An 18635-nucleotide genomic window follows, 5' to 3' on the forward strand; every position below is an offset into this window, starting at 1 on the left:
TATATATATATATATATATATATATAAAGTCGATGAGAGAATTTGCGAGGAAAAGAACAACAGGAGGGGAGAAGGGGAGGCAGAGAGAGGCAGCATGCACCAGAAGAAATAATAAATGCACAAAGAGACAGAAGTAATAACGAGGCTGCAGGGCAGCACGCGGTGGTTGCTATCAGCCCCGCCTGTCTCCTTTTTGAGGGGACACATGCTGTCTCCTAGTGTCTCCTCATGTTTCCGGCTGTCTCCTTATCGCTGTTTCTTCCTTTCTCTTTCTGCCTGCACGTGTTCGCTGTCTCTACCCTTAGAGCACATCAGCAACTGTCCCCTTTGACTCTAAATGATACTACTTCAGGTTTAAACACGTTAAATAAACAACAAGAAAGTCTGCAGTACATACAATGCGGAGACAACTGAGGCGAGGAGACTCTCTCTCTTGCGCCCATTAGGGGCCCTCGCCACAAAAAACAAAGAGCGTTGTTGCTAAGGGTCTCCTTAATAAAGGAAACAGCCCGCTATAGTATTGACTACATTTCTTCCTGTCGCTGCCGCTGCTGCAGCTGATGCAGCAGCTGCTCCTGCAGCCGCTGCTGCTGTTGCTCCTGCTGCTGTTGCTCCTGCTGCTGCTGTTGCTGCTGCAGCTGTTGCTGCTGGGCCTGACGATAATGGCCCATTCGTTCCGGCGGATTATCCTCCCGTTGCTCCCGGCCCTCTTGATGCTGCTGCTTCTGTTGCTGCTGCTGCTGTTGCTGCTGCTGTTGCTGTTGTTTATGCTGCTTTTCTTGAGGCACAGGGGGTTGAGGAGGGGGAGTCTGCATGCTGCGTATAAGGACGTCTAAACTGCAGAGGTCAGGGGCCAGCAGCGCGTCTCCTATACACCCGGGCATCTTTGATGTTAAAACTTCTCTGAACAAACAAAACAATAGGACACACCGCATAGCAACATTTTGGGGGCCTTTGTTGCTGCTGCTGTTGCTGCTTCCGTCGCTGCTGCTGCTGCTAAGCTGCTAACCCGGCTGCTGCTACTAGGGCGGCAAAGCCCGTTGCCCTTCTGCTGCTGGCTAGCTGCAGCTGCAGCTGCTCTGCGTGATGCTGTTGCTGCTGCGAGTTGCTGTCTTGCGGAGTCGCCCTAGAGAAAGCCAATTGGGGAACTCACCCGTTATAAACAATTCGGAAGACATGCGATGAGGTGCTGTCTCTCCCGTTGTTGCTGCTGCTGCTGCTGCTGGTGCTGCTGTTTTGCTGCTGCGGGAAGTGTTCGTAGACCTCGAAGGCTACAATAGAGGCGTAGGGAGGCCAGACACCGCCATAGACTCGCAGAGCAGCAAGGACAGCAATGAGGGTGACGTCGTGCGTCATGTAGAGAGACAAAGAAGGCTCTGGAGCGTCTGGTGCTACTGCTGCCGTGCTGCTGCTGCCCCGTTGCTGCTGCTGCTGTTGCTGCTGCTTCAGCTGCTGGCTTTTGCGTATGGGAGCGAGGATTTTCTGCACGAGCTCTTGAAAGAGGGGCTGTGCTGCAGCAGCAGCAGCAGCAGCCTCCGCCCAGCTAGTCCAGAAGTTGGTGATCTGGTCATTGATTTGCTGCAGCTGTCGCAGCAAAGCGAAGTCGTTGTGCTGCAGCAGGGACGGCAGCAAGTGTCTCCTATTGCTGCAGTAGTAGGTGAGAGCACAATCTACTATCACCTCAGGCCAGAGGGCCTCTAGGTCCTCTAACGAGAGATGCAGATGCTGCACCAGCTGCTGCTTTATCTTGTGGTGCTTCGCAGTAAGTGCAGCAAACTCAGGGCTTGCTTCTGCCTGTCTCCTCAGTTCGGAGACAGTAGTTGAGGCATATCCCGACAGCAATGGGTCTGAAGTAACCTCATGTGTCTCTACCTGCATGCGCTGAGGAGACACCCCGCATGTTTTAAAAAATGCTTCTAATAGAAAAGCCCCGCTCGCTAATGTACGTGAAATGTCTGTAGAACGCAGAAGCAGTCTCCTGTGGGGCGCAGCACGTAACTCCTCCACACTAAACAGTCGATGCACCAACTGCTGCTGCTGCTGTTGCTGCTGCTGCTGCTGCTGCTGCTGTGTTTGCGAGGCTCCAGCCACGTAGGCCTGGCTAAGGATAGCGCCGATGCGGCGCAGCTGCGCCTGCCCTTCATCTAAAAGGCTAGAAGGGACGCAGCTGCCTCTAAAGAGACCTGTCTCCGCTGGGCCAGCCACGTATTTCTTCACTAAAGACGGGGTAGCCAGCTCACCCGACCCTGAAAAACAGCAGCAGCAGCAGCAGCAGCAGCAGAAGCAGCAGCAGCAGCAGCAGCAACATCAGGGACATAGTATCAGCGAAAGCATTTACAGAGAAGTTAGAATAACGAACAAAACCAGCAGCAACGCCAGCAGCAGCAGCAGCAGCTCTACAACCAGCACACATACAATGAACAGCAGCAAATAAAAAGCAGCGAACAGCAATAGCAGCCGCAGCAGAAACAGAAGAGCTGTCTTGCTTATGAAGTATAACGAAAGAGGGAGATGCAGAGAAGCAGTAACGAAAATGGCAGCATATGCAGCAGCAGCAACAGCAGCAACAAGCGCCGCAGCAGCTCACTAGAGTCATTCATTCCTAACTCCTCCTGGAAGGCGCACTCCCATGGCGGTCCTAACTCTGCTGCTGCTGCTGCTGCTGCTGCTCCAGCCACTGTGTTTTCGCGGGGAGTCTCGCTGACTCTGCTACTGGTGCTATCTACGCCGCCGGCGCTGCTGCTGCTGCTGCTGCTGCTGTTGCTACTGTCTTCAGCGGAGAGAGCTCGAGGCGGTGGGCGGCTGCTGGTATGTGTATCATCTAAAGGAGCAGCAGTCTTTGCTGCTGTTGTTTCTGCTGCTGCTGCTGCTGTTGCAGGCGATAGTGAGCTGCCTTCCCCTTCATGAATTTCTTCTCCAGGGCCCTGAGACTCTGCTGCTGCAGCACAGTCAGCCTGTCTGTGATGGCCAACTGGGGGGCACCGCTCAGCGTCACTTCTTAAGGCGTCTTGTTCGGGGGCGGGGCCCACATGACGATGCCCCCCACTGCTGCTGCTGCTGCTTGTGTCGCTGTTGCTAGGGCTGCTGCTGGCGCTGCTGCTGCTGCTGCTGCTGCTGTCTCCGCTGCTGTTCTTGTGCAGCCCGGAGTCGGGGCCTTCGCCCCACACCCAACAGTTACGGTCATAGGGGGCCCTGGCGCCGTGCCGCACTAACGCATGCACCTGCAGCGCAGCACAAGCAGCAGCATCGACAACAGTAGCAACAGCAGCAGAAGTAACGGCAGCAGCGACAGCAGCAACAGGAGGGCTAAACCACCAAAAGTGAAGCACTCTGTAAACAGCGCGATCAAAGAAACAATAGCGAGCAGCAGCAATAAAAGCGGCAGACGCAACAACAGCAGCAGCGGCAGACTCAGGGTCTGCAGAAGAGAGGAGCACTCGAAGCAGCAGCTACAGCAGCAGCAGCAGCAGCACAACGCTAAGGGAGCCTCAGCGGCATTTTACCTGTTGAAGCTGCAAATTAAGCGATTGAGCAGCTGCACTCAACGGCGGCACCGATCGCCTGTCTTGCACTGTCCACTCCTTCAAACAATACTCCGGATAGTCTGCTGCTGGTGCAGCAGCAGCTGCTGCTGCTACCCCCAAGGCAGCAGCACCAGCATCAGGGCGAGAGCAGCTCACCAACAGCAGCGCAACAAGCACACGACTAGGGGACCCCTTTAGGGCTGAGGAAATCCAGCAGCAGGAAGACATAGCGCCAGCTGTTGCTGCTTTTGTTTCGTCTAAGGATGTTGCTGCTGGCGGTTGTGGTGGTGCTGATGGTGCTACTGCTGCTGCTGCTGCTGCTGCTGTTCCTGTGGCTGCTGCTACTATGCGCCGCCTTTCTTTTCAAACAGTGACTGCAAATTACGCAGCCGGCGCAACACCTGCGGTCGAGGCCGTTGCAAAGCCAGCAGCAGCAGCAGCAAGAGTGGCTGCAGCCTCAGACGCTGCAGCACCAGCAGCAGCAGCAGCAGCTGCAGCTGCTGCTGCGCTAGCGGCAGGAAGCCGTTGCTATAGAGCGAAGGAGAGAGAGTTCTGGGTCATAGTAAGCCCCGCATGCGTCTGGAAAAGAGTTGCGATGGAGCAGCAGCAAGAACAGTAGTACTAATGCAAAAGCAAAAAAGGATTGCCGTCTCTATACTTTTGCTGCTTCTGCAGCGGCTGCGGCTGCTGCTGCTGCTTTTGCTGCAGCCGCTCCCAAGGCTAAGGAGTGCCAGTACACAGGAGACAGAGCGTTTGCAGCTGTCTTTCTTGTAAGTACGACTAATGTCTACAGCAACCCCAGATAAGGAGGCGCAGCAAAGGAGAGGGCAGGGCAGTGCTAATCTACTAATATAACACCCACACACAAGAAGGGCTCTCGGCGCCTTATGAGACCGACAAGTGGAAGAGTTTATATTGTGAGTGCTTTAAAAATAAATACTTTTCCCTTAAACAAATATTAATATTTAGTAAAGGTGCGTTTTGCCTAAGCTCTGCAGTACTATGAAGGAGGGCCCCAGCAGCCCCTACAGGGCGGCGAGCGGCTGCCCCCTGGGGCCTCGTTACTCCCTGTTTAGATAAGAAATAAAACTCTCGCTTAACTAGTATTTAATCACAAATAATTTTATTTATAAAAGACTTTGAAAACGCTTGTGTTGTGCTTGCGCTGCACAAGTTTACAGCAGGGAAAAGCCTTAGATGATCTGCGGGCAGCGACGCTCGGCCTGATATGAAACCTTAAACTCTAAACCCTAAACCCTAAGCCCTAGACACTAAACCCTAAACTCTAAACCCTAAACCCTAAGCCGTGAAGCTTTCTCACCATTTACGTGAGACCTTAGCGTGCACTCTTCATCCGTGCGCTGCTCCCTCTCTGCCAGATGATAGCAAAGGGCCTCCACTTGCATTTATCTGGTCTAGGGTTTAGCGTTCAGCGCGACGCTACCCTACATGCTGCTTTGCCTGAAATTGTTACATAAGCTTCTACTAACCAACAGGCTGGACACTGAGATCGACACTGAGATCTTAATAAGTGGTAAACACTTGTGCTTATTGCTTGTGCACGCATCGAAAGGGGCCCTATACACTATAGCATGTTCTCTTATTAACTGCCACAAGTATGTGCGCGGCGTGGTTATTAAGGACCAAGTAAGCGGTTAACAATTATCTACAGTCTGGCGCATGCAGGAACGGGGGATTGGCTATGCCTTCATGCGGAGTTGCCTTACACCACTTGCTGCAGGGCGGGGCCCCCACACCCATGAAGGCTGGTGACTTGAGGGTAAATCAGCTGACTTGGGGGAACTCTCCTCGCAACTGTATTGGCTATTGGGGCTCACCGCAGCCTTCTGATAAGATGGAGAACCCCCGTTATATTGGGAAACGCTACATGGTTCAGAGCTGCAAGCGCAATATGATAACTTCACCAGCTACAGCTGGATTGCTTGGTATATAGCAATGGTTAGTCGCGTCCCCAGAAAAGAAATAATGTTCGGATATTCTCCCACAAGACTTAATCAAAGAGACTTGGCCTTTTCTCACTGTAATTGCTAACTTTTATGAGGATCTAATCCCCCCCACCTCCTCCCTGGAGGGAATGCAACCAACCACAGTGCAAATCATCTCACTTATAAGGGCGCAGTATTTACAACTTACTCGGAGGTAAACATTTTAACCACAAGAACTCCAGTAAGAGTGGTGCCGCTTATGCTAGCCTTTAAGAAAAAGTATGAAGGGGCTCCTTGATGAGGGAGCAGTGCGGGAATTCCTTGTTTCTGTGGAGATGTACTTTCTCAATCAAAATGCACCCAGAAAGCTACAGCTTTATGTATAGTTGCTATTGGCCTCTGGTCTACTAGAAGGCGGTGCACGACACTGATGGATATATCAAATCATCGGCGCTAGTTATCAGAGCACACTGGGGAAATAGAAGATGTGCTGCGGCGCACGCCACAAATTGAACGTATCAACCACACGCTTCTGTAGCAGCAATTTGCTTTTTCTCCAGCAAAATTAACCAAAGTAGCCTGACTTTCTTCCTTCGGGAAAGAGGCTCTCTGCTACAATGGTGCAGACGTAGTTTCATGTTGATGCACCCCGGTCAGTTTGCATGTTGAACCTCGGTGCTAGCAGCCACCCACATGCATCCGCAGCTATGGGCTTCCATACATTGCTTGGGATAGCTTGGGCATGTATGAGCAAAGCACAAGAACGCCAGGCACAAACAAACGAAGTTGTGCAGCCGCTTGCAACCCTTCCGAGTTGCTTTAAGTGGAACTGCATGTTCTTTAAGGCGCACACAGTGGATAGTACCGCCCCTCGATGGGGAAAATGCTCAGCTTCTTTCATGCTTTCCTTTAGGTGGACGGTCTGCCTTAGGTTTAGTACTGCAAACTGGCTCCTAAAGGCCAAACAAGCGTTTCTCAACTGCCTACAGTGCCAGCGCATGCATTAAAAGGGGATTGGGTATGCTGTCACGTCAGGTTGTCTAACAGGAGGGACTGCATCAAGAGGTGGTGCAACTCAAGAAAGGCCGCGTGATCACCGCAACATCCCCATATGTAGCAAAGGTCCTCGATCTGAAATGAGGACAGTCGTGAGAGGTAGTAGGGTCAGAGACATAAGACCAAACCACCTAAAAAGCAGATGTAGTCTTATGTCTCTGACCCTAATACCTCTCGCAGATGTCCTCTCCCATCGTCCTACGGTGTTCTGGATGGAGCGGCCCCAGGACAAATGCTCCGGAAGAGAGCTGGCCTGTCATTGTAGCTGCACCTCACCGTGCTGCAGCAAATACTGCAAAGCACCCGCACCTACTAACGCAGCAGCAATCACCATGCTGTAGGAAATCGCTGTACTCTTCCTTGATCCTCAATACTCAGCTTGCGCGGCAGTAGACATCCGCGTACCAACTCTACCTAGACCCTGCTGACATGGGCCTCAGTGTTATTGTACCCAGGAGGCGTGATGACTGAGGAGGCGTACTCAGTTGCGTCTTAATAACCCTTGTCTTGGGCATTATTGACTGCACTGGATGGCTGAGCTGAAGGTCTCACAGCTTCTTCAGGCCAAACGAGTACAACGGCGTTTCAAAGGAGTAAGGAGCGCGCATCATGCACAGCATATGCAAGAACAGAAGCTTAATACAATCTCAAGGTGAGGACTTTCTATTGATCTCAGCAAAGCCCTTTGAAGATATCCACAACAGCATGATACCATACATCAAGCACTCTAAAGCGTTACTCCTGTAGAGAAAGTATTCCCATGATAATATGCTGTTTTCACTGATTATATTGATCATACAAATGCTCCAAACAAAATATATAAAAGAGGTATGAAGGATGCATTTGCTGCACGGGTAAAAACAAGAAAATTTACTGCGGGTTCTGGAGCGGGCACGGGGCCCGGGTGCATTGGGGGGTGTTGCTTCAGCAGCCCCAGGAATATGGATAAAGTTTTTCTTTTTTGTTATTTATTATATGTTTGATATATAAACACAAGGAGAATCATAAAGAGGGGATAACGAGGCAGTAGTTAGTTCTGCGCGGTCAGTAGCAGCTGCAGGAGTAATATATGAACAGGGGCAGTCGCTGTGCTGCTGAGAGTTTGTTTCTAATTTGTCTTTTTTTTCTCTTTTCTCATATATATTATATTTTATTAACTTTCTTCTTTTCAGGAGAAGACAACCAGACCCTGGTCAGACACCCCCCCTTGTTCTCTCCTGCCTCTTTCTATTTATCTTGAGGCTCTCCCCCTGTGCTATGCAAACTAGCAGTAGCGCTCTGCTTTTCTCTCTTTGTCTCGACCTTCTGTATTTTTTTCTTCTTTCTGTGAATCTTTAAAGCTTCATAGGAGCTGCAGGAGGGGTGAGTTTCTGCTGAGGAAGCTACCCTGGGGCCCCCCTCCTGTTATATATGAGTAGCCCCACGGCTTTGTTTTGGGGTCCTTCAAGCGCATCAGCAGCAAAAGAAAACAGCAGCAGCAGCAGCAACAACAACAGGAGGAGTAGCAGGGGCAGACCAATGGTCTGCCGGTCTAATACTTAGGGTCGCCATGTACTCCACTGAGGAAGCCCCATAGAAACCGCTGGAGGCCCTTCCAGCCTACCGGTACCCATTGGGGCCTAGGGTATTGTTTTATTTAGTGTTTCTTTTTATTTGTCTGTTTGCATTTAGATGCAGAGTCCTCGGCTGCCTCAGGGGGCAGCTGAGGGGGCCCCCCGAGGTGTTGGGGTCGCCTCTTCCTCCTGTTTGCGTTTATTTTCTTTTCTAAGTAATTTTTTTGATGGGGATATGACGTTTGAGGAAAAGCTGCTGCTTCAGCAGCTAGGGAGACTGGCCTCCACACCCTATGACAAGGACAACAAAAACCACGAGCAGGTACTACTTACTTGCATGCCTCTCTGTATGCTTGTATCTTTCTTTCTTCTCCGTACATCTGTAGGCCTCTCTCTGTCCTCCTTTGACTATCTATATCTTTATGTATGCAGTACCCATCACCTTTGTCAGCCCCTCTTTCTTGTCTTCATTCTTCTGTCTCTATCCTTTTTTGTTATGTTGTTGTACATATGCCTTCCTCTCTTCACAACGGGTTTTTATTTGCATATCTTCAGCGTCTTTCCCCTTAAATGTTTACTTATTTATTATTTTAGCTGAATTATTTGTAGAAATTTTAATGTAGTTTTTTGAATTTAAATATTTTAATTCTTTTGGCTGCTACGATTGAGGGAGAGCTTCTGTCTGCATGATTTTAAAGAGAAGGCTGCGTAGCGAGGCAAGGAGACCTGTCTCTGTTTATTAGCCTTCTCCTCAGCCCTGCATGCGTTGAGGTTTGGGGTGTCTCTGCAGCTTCTTCAGCGGTTTTTCGTTCTCTGTTTTCCAGAGGCTGCTGCAGAAGTCTGCAAAGAAGAAGACCCTCGTTGGCGAGAGGTTGGCTTCCAGGTGAATAGTAATATTTTATTGAGGAGTTTCTGTTTATTTGCTTCTGCTGCTCTCTTTGTTTTTACTTTGTATTCCTTCTTTGTTTGATGTTGCTGCTGTCTTTGTTTTATTAATGCCTTCATTTGCTGAGTTATGTACAGGGACGCAGTTAATTGTGCTGCTCTTCTCTGTCGTTTTTAATGTCTTGTCTTTATTTCTTCTTTCTCTGCATGTTTCTTCTCTTCGGTTTGTATTTATCTCGGTGTCTGTCTCCTTTTGCAGCATTTCTTTGTCTCCATATGCGCATGCGGCTGCCTCTCTGTCTGTCTTTATCTACTTCCTATCTGTCTCCTCCTCTTATTTCTGACGGTTGTGCATTTAAATCTGTTAGCTCCTCATCTGTCTCTGTAGGAGTCTTTCTTTCTTCTCTGTTTTGTCTCAGTGGCAGTCCTGTGCTGTACTTGTCTTTGGTTTTATTTCTGTCTCTCTTTGTTGTCTCCTCCTCGGGTTGGTTGCTTTATCTGTCTCTGATTTCGTCTCCTCCCTTTATTAAGCTGTATGCTGTTGTCGTCGTTTGCCTTTCTGTCTCCGGCCCCCTACATCTTCTCTGTCTGTCTCCTGTGCCCTCTGTTTGTGTCTCTGGCTTGTCTCTTTGTCTCCTCCGCTGTATCTTTTTTTGTCTCTCTGCTGTCTCCTTTGATTATAACTACTTGTAGGTTTCTGTCTGCGTTTGCTGTCTCCTTTTATTCTAACTACTTGTAGGTTTCTGTCTGTGTGTGCTGTCTCCTTTGATTATAACTACTTATTCTCTCTATGTCCTCACTCTCTGTCTGTCTCCATCTCAGAGTGCAGACCCGCGGAGAGACTTCCGGGGGGGAGGTTTGCTTGCCCTTGAAAATCTTTGTTTCTTTCGTCTTCGCTACCCAGTTCAATTTGAGTCTTTTTCTAGGAAGAGCTATGAAGCGGGGTTCCCTATGGCGGCTGCTTTCATCAATGTCACGGTTGGTCCTGCTGCTGCTGCTGCGCTTGCTGCTGCTATACCTGCTGCTGCAGTTCCACTTGTGGCTGCTGCTGCTGCTGCACATGCTACTGGTGTCGCACTGGAGCGTCTGTTCCATTGGGCGCATCAGCAGCAATTGCTGGCGATTGTCGTGAAGCTCGATGTTGTTGTTGCTGCCGCTGCTGCTGCTATGTGCAGCACATGCTGACTGCCTATCTCCGGCTAACAGCGCCTTCAGGTTTGGGTGGCGGCGAGCTGCAAGCCCCCCGTCGGGCGGTGCGTAGCTTTCTGCGTCTTTGCCTGAGTGCTGCTGCAGCCGAGGAAGAGACAGAAGAGTATTTCCCTCCAGGTGGGTGGCGCCCTTCCAGGCCTGCAACTCCAGCAGCAGCAGCAGCAGCAGCAGCAGCAGCAGCAGTTTGCGTAGAGAGCCAATTGGCGATGGATGCATGGAAGTGGAGTGTCTCGGGACCCACTGGGTCGGTGCAGACTCTGTAAAATACTTTCTGCATTCAGTATAATATATATAATATAAAATATATGTATTTGATATGAGTGTACGGTGTTTGTTGTACAGAGGCTACAGCGCTGAGGCCCTCTATCCCCGGCCCCAGTAGATCAAACGGATCGCTGCGTCCCCCCTCTGGTTTGTCTTTGCCTCCTGGGAGGCGACTGCGGCGTAGGGCTTCCTTTTCAAAGCATGCGACAGCTTCTATGGAAGTGGGGAGAGTGACGGAGAGGCGCGCACTTACCGTCTTTGGACATTTATTTGCTTGCGCATGCATTCGATTAGACTACGAACTCGCTGTAAGAGGGGCTTGGCAGCATGAAGGGAAGGACCCCCCCCTTCAGTCTCCACGCCACGTGCTCAGCCACTTACCCAACCATCGCAGACTGCAGCAGGTCTCCCTCCAGGCCTCCCGGGGCCTGTCGAGGGCCCTGCAGCAGCACCGCCACGGCGGCAGAGAGACAGTGCCTGCAAGCGAGAAGGCAGTGGCATCGAACGGGGAGGATAGCCGGCCATTGCATGCATCGGGGGAGTCTCTTTTGACCCCACAAGAGGGGAAGGTTGGCGCCCATGGCTTGTCTACCAGGTCTCTGCTTGCACCCGACGATACAATTAGCAGCCCCACATCTGGGATGGGATCGGGAGGAACGTCTCCGAGATCTTCGGGAGGACAGAGTTATCCTCAGCCTCATCAGGGGCTGCCTGGCCCAGCATCGATCCCTGGGGAGCTGCAGCAGCAAAGGCCTTGCGCAGAAGAGCCCCCAGACAATCTGCTGCATCGACGGGCGCAGCTGTGCTTTGGGGAGGCCCTCAAAGAAGTTAGGAATGCGGTAGACGCTGTGCTGTGCGACGGAGCTGTAGAGACCGTCTCCGATCTGCAGGCTATTTGCCGGGGCTGCTGGTCGTAGAGCACCAACAGAAGCGACACCTGAGTGCCGCTGCATATTAAACCCTGTTTTCTAGAAGCCAAAGGCTCGCCCTCTAGGGCTTGGGGCTTGAGCTTTAGGCGCCTCTTTCCAAATATCAGGGGCCCCGCTTGACGGCTTTCTGGTGCAGGGCGGGGGGCGCCATCATGTGCGGGTGAAGACAGCAGCAATAAGAGTAGCACTGTCTCTCGAGCTGTGTAGACACTGAAAAGGTCTGGTAGTAGTTGTTTCCCCTCGTAGAGTGCTCGCTGAGGCAGCGCTTCACTGCTTACAGCGAAGTAGAATGATGGATTGTTGTTTACTTATACAGCTGGGGGCCGAGGCATAGGGTTGCTTGAATGTTCTTTACTTGAAAGTTAAAGCAAGCAATGCTTTCTCGTTCTACATTCCTCCGCTGATTGACCTCGGGGTGTACGGGCACCAGCTTATTTTGTCTCCTTGGGCTGGAGACACCCACTGGGTCGCAGTGGGGGGCCTTCTACATTTCTTGAACTACCATTTGAGGGAATCTACTTCTACTTGAGTAGCTCTTGCTGCTGAATATGCGTATACAGCGGGAACACACCTTTACTGCGTGGCGTGTGCAGTGCCTGCTGCGGTGCCAAGCAGCTTCGCAGCAGATAAAAGTAGAGACAGTAGTAAGGGGAGTCTCCTAGGCTGTCTATTGGACAGCAGCAGCGATGCTGGCTTCTATTTGTCTGGCTTAAGCCTACGCACCTTTTCACCGTCCCTCCTCCTGCAGATTACACCCGCATTGTAGGGATTTGGGTTTCAACTTCTTTATTCTTGCATTAATAATGCATTATTATATGCGTGCTTAGTCTCTATATTCACCTCTTGCAGGGCCTGCTACTGTGCACAAGGAAGACAACATACCCATAAATGAACATAAGTGAGGTCTCCACTGCTCGCCGGCTAGCGATTGAACGCTGAGCCGTAGACGCTATAGTATAGGCATGCCTGAGGCCTTCCTGTTCCTTACAGAGGTCTACAGAAGGGTTTAAGGGCTTTGTTTAGGGTGTTTTTACTTTTCATATGGATGGAAATGGGACAGAAAGGCTATCGCCCACGCACAAACAGGCAGCCTTGCTTTCTATGGTTTTCTTGATGAGTTTTGAAGACCGAAGTTTTTCTTGACAGTACCTACAGCTCTTGTCACTTTGTTTCAAGTGAATATACACCGGAGTAGACGAAGTTGAACCTCTTAGTATTCTAACGAAATATATGTAATCGAGCAAGCGCGGTGAGGCGGTCAACAGAGAAGTGTGTTATTGCAGTGGCAGCACTGATGAGTCCTCTGAATATCTGGCGTTATATGGCGGGGATAAGCACCTTATCGAAACAAAACCATTAGGTTGAGAAAACAATGACAGCCACACACTGCGCTGTCAGCCTGGGTGTGTGGAGGGGGCGAGGAAGGGGCACTGCAAAAGAAAAGTGTCTGTTCCCTGGTGCCCTTTTGGCTTTGTACGCATGCACATAATAGCACGTGCATCCCTCATTGACTCCTTTGCCATTAGTCTATGAAGCACTAAGACGGAACCGCAGGGCGTACCCGAAGATACAAGAACGCAGTAGGAGACCTATTATAAAATTCAATGCAGTCTAAACTAAGAGGTGTGCCTCAGATTGGGACCTGCAGCGCACTGGGTATCATTTATTGTGCTATCATTTGCTTCTTGTAGTGTCTCTTGACTCCCTTGCTCGTCTCCAGCTGCTCCCAAGCGGTCAACAGAAGATGCGTCTTGTGGAGGTGTTGTGGGCGGGCTTGTGGTGTCTTGCGAGTGTGGGTTTGCAGTGTCCTTCTGGGGTTTGTTCGCAGAGTTCTGAGAAGCATTTTTAGTGGAGTCTTGAGGAGGGTTTGCTGGTGTCTGCGTTTCCTGGCGAGGTCTCAGAATAAGGGAGCGTATTTCCTCAATCCGTAGCTCAACTTGGCTCCTGTATCTGTCTTGCAAGATCTGCAGCAACCTAAGGCGATCTTGGAGGTCGTCTTTACTATCACTGCATTCTTGCTCCTTCTCTGTATCCACAGAGAGTCCTTGACGAGGTCCTGTGCGTCTGTTATGGGCCCCACGAGATCTCCCTCGATGTTCTCTTAGAGTGTCTGCGACATGTTGAGTGGCGTGTTGGTTGAATAAGCTCAAATAAAACACCAAGTGCATATACAGGATCTCGTCTTCCGTCAGTCTTAGTGCTGCCGCCTGGGAAGTAACAAAGCCTTCGTACGATGTCCAGCGTCCCTCACCCAAGTACCGCAACATGGCTCTCCTGACGAGCTCTTCCATAACCGAGGTATCATACTGTTCTATTGGCGCTACCCCAGCTGCTGCTTGTGCCTCTGAAGTAAGCAGTCGGGGGTCGCAAGACCTCAGGGCCTCATACAGATCCTCCAATGCTGCGGGCACCTGCGATCTCCCTGCACTAGGCTCCACTGTTCGAGGGTCTGCTGTGCTAGAGGCACTTCCTCCATTCTGCTCCCGAGGGGCTCGGTGTAGTAGGAAGCTCCTGTCCAGATAGGGCAAGCCTTCTAGAGCTGAGGGGCAAAGCAACCACAAGACAACGCAATGTATGCAGGTGACTGCAGCAGATCAGGCAACATGCCTACTGGATTACTACGTAAAGATTCTCACAGAAGGAAGGATGTACTACTACAGTAAAACTGCTTTAAAGGCCCTTTGCAAAGCCCCAAACCCTCAACCCCAAGCAACAAGAATATATACTGAGAAGGCAACGAACCTGAAGCACTATCATTTCTAGGTGGCTCTCCGAGAGATGGGGCGGGAGCTGGTGTCTCTTGTAGGTTGACCACGGGCCTCATGGGTGGTTCTTCTTGATTTGTTTGTGCGGGCGATGAGCTGGCAGCTGCATGCATCTCCTGCTTCCCATGGCTCTCTGCAGCAGATTTCTGTTGTTTCTTATCTTGCTTCTTCTCCTTATGTTCGTCTTTCTGCTGATCTTGCTGCATTTGCTGCGATTCCCGCTCCACTTCCTGCTGCTGCTGTTCCTCTTGCTGTCGTTGCTGCTGAAGCTGTCGCTCAAGACGGCCAGCTGATTGTCTTTCTTTGCGTCTTCGCTGTTCTCTCAGCAAGAAGAGTTGGTGCCTCAACTTGCCAGACATGCGCCTCCAGACAGCTCTTGCGTACTGCGAATCGCAGCGTAAGGAAACCAGCAGCAAAAACACCATATCACTATTAAAAATGCATGCATAACGTAGTAAAAGCTCAAAAAATAGAACTGAAAAAGCAGGGCCCGTACAGCCCCTTGCAACGCCAACGGAGTGCCCCTTCATATTTTCAGAGATGATGTAGCTCACCTCAACTTCATCTCTGAAAATATGAAGGGGCACTCCGTTGGCGTTGCAAGGGGCTCGAGTGAGTTGTGGGCCACCGCGGTAGCTCTGTTGAGCTCCTGCAGCTCTTGGAATCTGAGAGGGGTGTGGGGTGTATCGATCTACCCCCCGACTCCCTTGGTAAGGAGGTATGCTTCCTGCTGGTTGATGGGGGTATGGGGAGTCTACACGGCGTCTTCCGCTGCTCTTGCCTGCGAATTGCTTGGGGCCACCTTGTTGCTGTTTTTTCGTGAGCTCTGCTTGCAGTGCCTCCTGTTCTTCTTGTATCTTTCCTCGCGCCTGCTCCAGCTGCTGCTTATGATACTCCTCCATTCCGTAAGGAATCCACAAGCCTGTGCTGTCATAGAAACCCAAGGGGGTGGGATCAGGCACCCAAGAAGGCACAACGTGCCTGGGCTCCTCCTCATTGGCCTCGTTCGGGTTAGAGCCGCTGCTAATGATGCTAGAGTGCAGCTGCTGCCTCCGCTGCAACTTTCCTAGATATCTCTGTTGCTGCTCAAGGTATACAATGCGTTGCTGCACGTACTTGGGGTGCTGCCACCTTCCTTGTTGATGGTTGAGATACTCTTGTTGATCTTGAAGGAATCTAAGCTGCTGATCTAGATATTGCTGCTGTTGCTGCAGGGTCCTTTGCTCCCCATCCGTTAAGCGCGATCGCTGCCAGCGCCTTGGGGGAAAAGGAGTACCTGGGCTGCGCATGCCTGATTGAGGTGCTTGCTGCTCGAGATAAGCTTGCTGCTGTTCTAGATACGCTTGTTCTTGTCTTAGATGCTGCCACTGTTGCTCCAACTGGGCTTGCTGCTGCTGCAGGTCCTTGAAGAGCAGCTGCTGCATCTCTTCATCCTCGCTGGGCTTCTTGGAGCGATTGTTTTCCTCATCCATCTGCTCATGGTCTGGCTGTTCTTTTTGCGAGTTGTGTTGCTTCTCTCTGTAGGCTTCCCACTGTTTTTCCAGCTGTATCTGCTGCTGCTGCAACTGCATCGACTGCTGCTGCAGGTTGTCCTGCTGTCTCTGCAGGTGCATGCGCTGCTGCATGTACGACTGAGGCCCACCACGCTGTGGCGCCCACCCCTGTCTTTGCTGCGATCCCGAATCGTTGGAGGGCTGTGATTGGTTCTGCTGTTGTTGCTGCTGCTCCCCATGTGCTGCGTCCTTGCATTCTTGCTGCTGCTCTTTTATTCGCTCCGTTTGCTCGTTGTGCTGCTGCTTGGTTTCCTCATTCCCCTCCCGTTCCTTTTGCGCAGCAGGCTGCTGTTGCGGTTGTTGTTCTTGCTGCTGCTCCTGCTGCTGCTGTTGCTGCTGCTGCTGCTGCGAGGGACGCTGCTGTCCCGGTAGTATATGCTGGTCCCGCAGGCACTGCACCTCGTCGGGGTAAAGAGGGCGGGGCTGCTGCAGCGGCCTGACCTCCCCATCAGAGATATTTATGGCTGCGTCAATCTGTGCCTGAAGGCAAAGCCAGAGAGCGAGATCAGACACACATCAGGCTTAAAACTCCTGTTTAAAGTTTGATACCAATAAAACAACACAACCGAAGAATATTAACTAATCAGGAGAATAAGGCGACCAAGCAAGCAGCTCTTGTACATAGGGTCTTACACTTCATATAAGACTAAAGCAATTAATAAATATATAATACTGCATTAGGTCAGCTTACAAGATCGCGTTGTGGTGGAGGAGGGGGCGGGGGAAACGCCTGGCCTGGTGCGGGAGGCATGAAGTAACCTCTAGGCTGCGAGTAGAAGTAAACAGCAACATAAAGAGACAAAAGGTATTATCTCTACAAGAAGACAAGGTATATTCAGCTTTAGACAGGGCGGTTTCTAAGGGATAGTGCTGCTGCTGGCTACTGCTACTTCTCTTAACTTACCAGAGGGGGCTGAGGATAAAAGGCAGGGCCTGCAGCTTTATACCAAACACCTCGAGGGTTGGCAGTGTTTGCACGATAACTTGGGCCAATAAACTGCGAGGGATCATGATAGCGTGGGCTCGAGCGAGGGACGTATCTTTGCTGAGGCTGTTGTGACTGCTGGCGTTGCTGCTGCTGCTGGGGCTGCTGTTGTGATTGCTGCTGCTGGGGCTGCTGTTGTGATTGCTGCTGCTGCTGCTGCTGTGCTTGCTGCTGCTGCTGAGGCTGCGGTTGTGTCTGTCGGTGTTGCTGAGGCTGCTGATGTGGCTGCTGCTGCCGCTGAGGCTGCTGTTGTGTCTGCTGCTGTGCCTGCCGGCGTTGTTGAGGCTGCTGCTGCTGGGGCTGTTGTGCCTGTTGGTGTTGCTGAGGCTGCTGTTGTGTCTGCTCGTGTTGCTGTGGCTGCTGCTGAGGCTGTTGTTGTGTCTGCTGCGGCTGTTGTGTCTGCCTGTGTGCCTGTTGTTGCGGGTGCTGCCCTGGGAACTGCTGAAAGTGCAGGGGTCCCTGCCTGCTATTGAGATATGCTCCTCTTCCTCTTCGAATGGGAGCCCCCCCTCTTGGCCTTTGATTATAGTACTGAGGCCTAGCGGGAGAGGTTGTCTCCTCTAGCGGCTGTCTCCGTTCATAGATGCGGGCGCCGCGCCCTCCCCGTCCCCCTGGCTGATTGCTGTATCTGCCACGCTGCTGAGAGTCCTGGGGCTCTACTGTTTGGTTCTGACGAGAGACAGGGTGAGATGCTAAGGGCCTTGGGGGTAAAGTATGGTTTGCTTGCAGTCTCTCTGCTGCTGCTGTCTCCTCTTCGTTGGTGTGTGCACATGAAGACGGAGCCTGTGCCTCCGCTTGAACTGAAGGCAGCAACGGAGTGGTAGACTGCCCATATTGCATCTCTGAGGGTTCTGTTGGGGTCTTATTTGTCTCTACATCTGTAGATACATCCCTAGTGAAGGCGTATCCTCTCTCCGTCTCTTCAGCAGCCATTGCTGCCCCTTGCTCACCACCAGACACCCGCTCAGAAGCAGCAGCAGCCCCGGAGACTCCTGCTGTCGCACGGGCTGTCTCCTGGCTGTTGCCTCCTTCTTGCCTGATAGACTGTTCTCCCTGTGCATCTGTTGGCGTCATTGCTGCTGCTGCTGCTGCTGCTTCTGCTGTACGTACTGCATCCACCGCGTTCCAGAGCTGCAGTTCTGTAGCCTCCCTACCCGCGTCACGGGAGGTCCCTACTGAATAGAACAAGACAAGAGACAATAGAGAGTATGATATGCATGCAGCTATAGAGACAGGCCAGCTATGCACATAGCTACTAGAATGCAGTGCCCTACGTGGCTCTTTACTTTGTCTCTAAGCTGCAAAGACATATATAGAGATAAAGCTGCTGCAATGTACTGTCTCCGTCTACCTTACCACAAGGACGGTTGGGGGAAGAAGGAGGGGCAGGACACTGAGGGGGGCTGTTGGTGTGCTCTACGCCTTCAGTATGCACGGGGCCGCAAGAGACGCAGGCAAGCGCAGCTAACAAGATAACGAGATGTAGTGGAGCCGTGCTGTAGAGGAATTTCACTCTGAAGAAGCAGAAGAAGAGAAGGAAAAAGATATTTCTTTATAAATCTTAAGAGGCAGCAACAATACGACAAACACTAACTCTCAACTCAAAGAAATCGAGAACTACCCGGGCCCTTAAGGCACCTTAGGGCTGATACCTCCCCTCCCTTTAAAGATATTTATATATATATGTATAGTTTTATGTAGGCAAGAAGAGCATCATACACTCGTAAGGCAAGGAAAAGAGAAGAGTTTGAGTCCCTCGTGGGTGCGTGACAAAGAGGTCTTCACAGTTAGCTACAAACGGGCGAGAGGGTCTATTGCAAAGAAGACAGAGCTAAGCTGGGGCCACTTAAAAGCCTGAAACCGCAGCAGTTTTAGAGTTTTTACTCTTTATTTAAGTGAGGTAAAGCTTATATCAAGGGGAAGAACTGACTTACGAGGCCTTCGATGCAAGAAGACAGCTTTTCAT

At 51.2% G+C, this 18635-nt stretch overlaps 3 protein-coding genes across 3 annotated transcripts; 1 reads left to right on the plus strand and 2 right to left on the minus strand.

Annotated features, from left to right (window-relative positions):
* Positions 1-524: 524 nt before the first annotated feature.
* On the minus strand, positions 525-3752 carry EAH_00011420 (histidine acid phosphatase domain containing protein, putative; the record flags this gene model as incomplete). Its single annotated transcript, XM_013394863.1, has 4 exons — positions 525-903; positions 1154-2246; positions 2588-3221; positions 3504-3752. The coding sequence occupies 4 exons, from the start codon at positions 3750-3752 to the stop codon at positions 525-527; spliced, it is 2355 nt and encodes a 784-aa protein (XP_013250317.1).
* Positions 3753-8314: 4562 nt separating this feature from the next.
* On the plus strand, positions 8315-11354 carry EAH_00011430 (ELMO/CED-12 family domain-containing protein, putative; the record flags this gene model as incomplete). The annotated part of the gene is made up of 6 exons (XM_013394864.1): positions 8315-8401; positions 8904-8962; positions 9384-9448; positions 9704-9942; positions 10140-10290; positions 10516-11354. 6 exons carry the CDS (start codon positions 8315-8317, stop codon positions 11352-11354), a joined length of 1440 nt encoding a protein of 479 aa, XP_013250318.1.
* Positions 11355-12982: 1628 nt separating this feature from the next.
* EAH_00011440 (hypothetical protein, conserved) lies at positions 12983-18635 on the minus strand (the record flags this gene model as incomplete). The annotated part of the gene is made up of 7 exons (XM_013394865.1): positions 12983-13905; positions 14109-14514; positions 14686-16164; positions 16376-16450; positions 16589-17844; positions 18026-18183; positions 18604-18635. The coding sequence occupies 7 exons, from the start codon at positions 18633-18635 to the stop codon at positions 12983-12985; spliced, it is 4329 nt and encodes a 1442-aa protein (XP_013250319.1).

Source organism: Eimeria acervulina, genomic scaffold (genome assembly GCF_000499425.1).
Source record: "Eimeria acervulina Houghton genomic scaffold, Eah_scaff61, whole genome shotgun sequence".
Taxonomy (NCBI): Eukaryota; Apicomplexa; class Conoidasida; order Eucoccidiorida; family Eimeriidae; genus Eimeria; species Eimeria acervulina.